Source organism: Macrobrachium rosenbergii, chromosome 53 (assembly GCF_040412425.1).
Source record: "Macrobrachium rosenbergii isolate ZJJX-2024 chromosome 53, ASM4041242v1, whole genome shotgun sequence".
Taxonomy (NCBI): Eukaryota; Metazoa; Arthropoda; class Malacostraca; order Decapoda; family Palaemonidae; genus Macrobrachium; species Macrobrachium rosenbergii.
The window spans coordinates 7585324-7590323 of NC_089793.1; the positions used below are offsets into that span (position 1 = coordinate 7585324).

Below are 5000 nucleotides of genomic sequence, written 5' to 3' on the forward strand. Positions count from 1 at the left end.
CGACTGAGAGAGGGGGAAACGTAAGTCGTACCTCTGATCCCTTCCAAGAGCAATTAGAAATGACAGCTACCTGTCACGAAGCTGACGATCGAACTTGGGCGTAAAATCGCGTTTGTTTTTATGACGATGGATTTTGGCTAATGCTCTTGATTTCCGTGACGGCTTCGAAATTTCCTCAGTACAGGGTTGGGGCTGACTCGTAGGCTTTATAATAATAGCTGTTTGTACGTAGAATCGATCAGGTCATATGAAATAATTCCCGTAGGGGGGTAGGGCCATTACTTAAGGTTCTTTACAGCGTGCCTTCGGCCCCTAGCTGCAACCCCTTTCGTTACTTTTACTGTACCTCCTCTCACATTCTCTTTCTGATCCATATCGCAACTGCGAGGTTTTCCTCCTGTTACACCTTGCAAACCTCTACTCTCAATTTCCGTTTCAGCGCTGAATGACCTCATAGGTCCCAATGCTTGGCCTTTGGCCTAAATTCTCTCTTCAGTTCAATTCAGTTCATATGAAATAATGCAAATAATAACAAAACGCATCAGCAGTAATCATTATTATATGCATTTACACATAGTTCTGGTGAATGTGGTCAGTAGATATATGAAAGTGTTACACGATAATAGGCCTTATTGCTCTGATTTTAAGCCTTACAAAATGCACCGTTAATAAGTAGCCTTCCTACTAGACTGAATGATGTAATTCTGAGAACTTACTGTTATCAGTTATAGTGGGGTCTGAATATAGGTTATGGTGGCACCTGCACGTTCTCATCGGTGGGAAGTTACCTAATTTTTTCATATCAAACATCATTATATCTGTTACGTGATCGTATTAAAACAGAGAAAAATAGAATAACCTTTTGCCAACCAGTCCTGAATTTTCAGCAAAAGTATTATTATTATGAATACGCGGGTCACATCAGTAAAGACTATGAAATGACTGCATTATGGGATTCAGCTCTTAATAATAATAATAATAATAATAAATAATAATAATAATAACTACTACTACTACTAATGATAATAATAATAATAATAATAATAATAATAATAATAATAATAATAATAATAATAATAATACCTTCCAGCATAACGGCAAAACCTGTGAATCATCTTAAGCAAAACCAGTTGGTTAGCAGTTTTTTTAGAATGCGTACCGTAGTCCCCCACTAATTTGTGATATGTCAAACACAAGTATGTACAAGGCATATTTTAGCGGACTGCCACAAATATCAACCCCAGGAACTTATACTGTATTTTAAAAATCACACAGTGAAAGAAATTTTAGCTGAAAAAAAATGTTTCTTTAGAAACAATTCTAAATTTTTACAAATACTGCAACCACTTAGGTAATGTCCAACATACTACAAATAAATATTACACCTAAATTACTAACTAATCCTTCGAGCCAGCCATAGAAGAGTTCTTATAACTCAGTGATCTGGTAAAACTACTCTTTTAAAAATCCTAAGGGGGTAGGGCCATCAGTGCACCTCACGCGGCCCACTGTAGGCATTACTCAAGGTTCTTTGCGGCGTCCCTTCTTTTATTCCTGTCGCTGTACCTCTGTTCATATTCTCTTTCCTTCCATCTTATTTTCCGCCTTCTCCTAACAATTATTTCACAGTGCAACTGCGGGGTTTTCCTCCTGTTACACCTTTCAAACCTCCTTTACTCTCAATTTTCCTTTCAGCGCAGAAAATGACCTCATAGGTCCCAGCGGTGGGCTTTGGTCTAAATTTGGTTCTAATTCCAAATTATGTATATATAAATGATTATATATATATATATATATATATATATATATATATATATATATATATATATATATATAGATAGATATTCTAATATATCTATATGTATATATATATATATATATATATATATATATATATATATATATATATATATATATATATATATTATATAAAGAAAATGAAAATAAAAAAGACAACCATCAGAGATATAGATCGTCGTCCATTACTCACAACTCTCAATTTCAACAGTGCAGTTCTGACTATCCAGAGGATAATAGTGGAGGTCCATCATGCAGGCCAAGGTCGTCGTGAACCTCATGCCGTAGGTGATGGAACCGTCGCCGTGGAGTCGAACCAATTTATTCTTCTCTGTGACGTCGTGGAGGTAACTGGAAAGAAAGGAAGGCGGTCAGGTCAAATGGAATAAGACTTATGTTGTGGAGTTAACATTAAAATCGGATGATATAAAACTGTGATATCATGCGGTTACCTGGAAAGTCGAGTGACATAAGACTGTGACGTCATGGTTAACGGGAAAGTCGAGTGACATATAAGACTGTGACGTCATGGACGTTACTGGAAAGTGAATTGAAATAAGACTGTGACGTCATGGAGTTAACTGGAAAGTCGATGACATAAGACTGTGCCGTCATGGAGTTAACTGGAAATTCAACTGAAATAAACCTTTGACGTCATGGAGTTAACTGGAAGGTCCGGATTAAATAAGACTGTGACCTCGTGGAGTTAACTGGAAAGTAGATTTAAATAAGATTGAGACAGTATGGCGTTAACTGCAAAGCCGGATGAAATAAGTCTGACGTCATGGAATTATCTGGAAAGTTGAGTGAGAACAAACAAGACTATGACGTTATGGAGTCATCTGCAAAGAAGAATGAAATAAGACTGTGACGTCATGACCCAACTATAAAGTCGAGTGAAATAAGACTGAGGTGTCATGGAGTTAACTGGAAAGTGGAATGAAATAAAACTGTGACGTCATGGACGTTACTGGAAAGTGAGTTGAAATAAGACTGTGAAGTCATGGAGTTAACTGGAAAGTCGAGTGAAATAAGACTATGACGTCATAGAGTCAAAAGCAGAGTCGAGTGAAATAAGACTGTTAAGTCATGGAGTTAACTGGAAAGTCGAGAGAAATAAGACTGTGACGTCACGGAGTCAAAAGCAGAGTTGAGTGAAATAAGACTGTGACGTCATGGAGTTAACTGGAAAGCCATGACTCATTTTATGGAGTTAACTGGAAAGTCGATTAAAATAAGACTGTGACGTCATGGAGTTAACTGGAAAGCCATGACTCATTTTATGGAGTTAACTGGAAAGTCGATTAAAATAAGACTGTGACGTCATGGAGTTAACTGAAAAGTCTAATGAAATAAGACAGTGACGTCATGAAGTTAACTGGAAAATCGAGTGAAATAAGACTGTATCTTTGTAGAGATAAGAGGAAAGATAACAGACGTTTAAGTTATGATATCGAGTGAAATGAAAGCAATGTCGCAGATTAATTAGAAAAAAATATACATTTCCCTTCTTTGTTTAGTCTAAACCTTCCTAGTTTTTCCTGTTATTTTTATTATTTAATTTGGTCATGGACTAGATATAAGTTTCCCCTATATATTGTTTATTCAAAATAGTTTTCCACCTTGGAAATCTGTAAACAGTTTGGAACAACATTCTATCCACCTATCTATTAGAAAATATTTTTTATTTATCTATGTATCGATCTGTGTTTATTAATCTATCCGCCTAGCTCTGCATCTGTCGTAATATCTGTTAATCTGCGACGAGGTTTTGACGTAGATATTCTGTCTCAGGGAACAGCTGTATTCACGTCACCATTACTAGACACGGAAGAGAGAGGAGAGAGAGAGAGAGAGAGAGAGAGAGAGAGAGAGAGAGAGAGAGAGAGAGAGAGAGAGGCAAACCGAAATGCATCATCCACTACAAAGGAGGACACCGTCGTGTCATCTTTTGAAGAGGATGAAAAGAACTTTGTCCCCTTTTTCATCACATTTTATAGCAGGATTAAAGGGAACGCACCCATTGCCTGCGTAGTGCATCTGTACACTCTGTATATTACTTAAGGCAAAGGGTAATAATTGTTCCTATAAAATGTTTATAAACGCTTCATAATAAGAATAATTATAATAAACTCTGCAACAGCTATAACAACACAATCATTATGAAAATTGTAATAAGAGTTTACTCATTATTCCTATTAAAGAGTTATAAGCGTTTCATAATCAAAACAGTAATAGTAATCTATGCAACAGCTATAACAACACAAGCAATAATTATGAGAATTTTAATATTAGTTTACTCATTATTCCTATTAAAGACTTATAAGCAATTCGTAACAAAAATAATTATATTATCTGCAACGGCTAAAACAACACAAGCAATAATTATGGAAACTGTAAATTCCATCGTATTTGGAAACTGATTATTTTCTGTGGCGACTTAAAAATTGATGTGGTCGAGTGTCTCAGCGTGACTCATTGCCCCACGCACAAGACCCCTACTGCCATCAGTGCACCTCATGCGGTGTACTGAAGGCATTACTTAAGATTCTTTGCAGCGTGCCTTCGGCCCCTAACTGCAACCCCTTTCGCTCCTTTTACTGTACCTCCTTCATATTCTCTCTTCCATCTTACTTTCCACCCTCTCCTAACAACTGATTCATAGTGCAACTGCGAGGTTTTCCTCCAGTTGCACCGTTCAAACCTTTTACTGTCAATTTCCTTTTCAGCGCTGAATGACCCCATAGGTCCCAGTGCTTGGCCTTTGGCTTAAATTCTATATTCAATTCGGTTCAATTGAAGACCCCTAAGGTCTTTTGTACGTTCCTGATATTCAATTATGAGACGATATTGCGAGCATCTTTTCTATAATAAAGTATTGTGAAAATAAACATAAATCCCTAAAAAAATGGGGAGATCCGTCACGTGACCAAGAACAAACAAAGCACATGACAAACCTCTGCCAGCATGCAGGGCCTCATTGTGACTCATTACCCTTCACAAGAAGCTCCTACGGTCTGTTGCATGCTTCCAGCAAGCATGAAGGCCTGGAAAAGAGCTGGAAGAGTGTGTTTGCATTGCAATTGTTCAACCTGAGAATCGCTGGAAAAATAAGAGCTTTGTTTGTTTCATTAGTCGGTTGTTTGCCTGCTTGTTTACCTCTTCTTTTTCTTCTTCTTTTTCTTTTTTGTCCTCTTCTTCTC

General features: G+C 37.0%; 1 protein-coding gene and 1 long non-coding RNA gene across 3 annotated transcripts in view; one reads left to right on the forward strand and one right to left on the reverse strand.

The window, feature by feature from the left end:
* Positions 1–5000, forward strand: part of LOC136834257 (uncharacterized) — a 135807-nt gene that overhangs the window by 60256 nt on the left and 70551 nt on the right. The gene's annotated exons all lie outside the window — the stretch shown is intronic.
* LOC136834255 (gamma-aminobutyric acid receptor subunit beta-like) overlaps positions 1–5000 on the reverse strand; it is a 172445-nt gene that overhangs the window by 13094 nt on the left and 154351 nt on the right. For both annotated transcript variants that reach the window (XM_067096600.1, XM_067096599.1), the window contains exon 5: positions 1991–2148. In XM_067096600.1, the coding sequence (XP_066952701.1) occupies positions 1991–2148 (158 nt within the window). The remainder of the gene's footprint in view (positions 1–1990; positions 2149–5000) is intronic.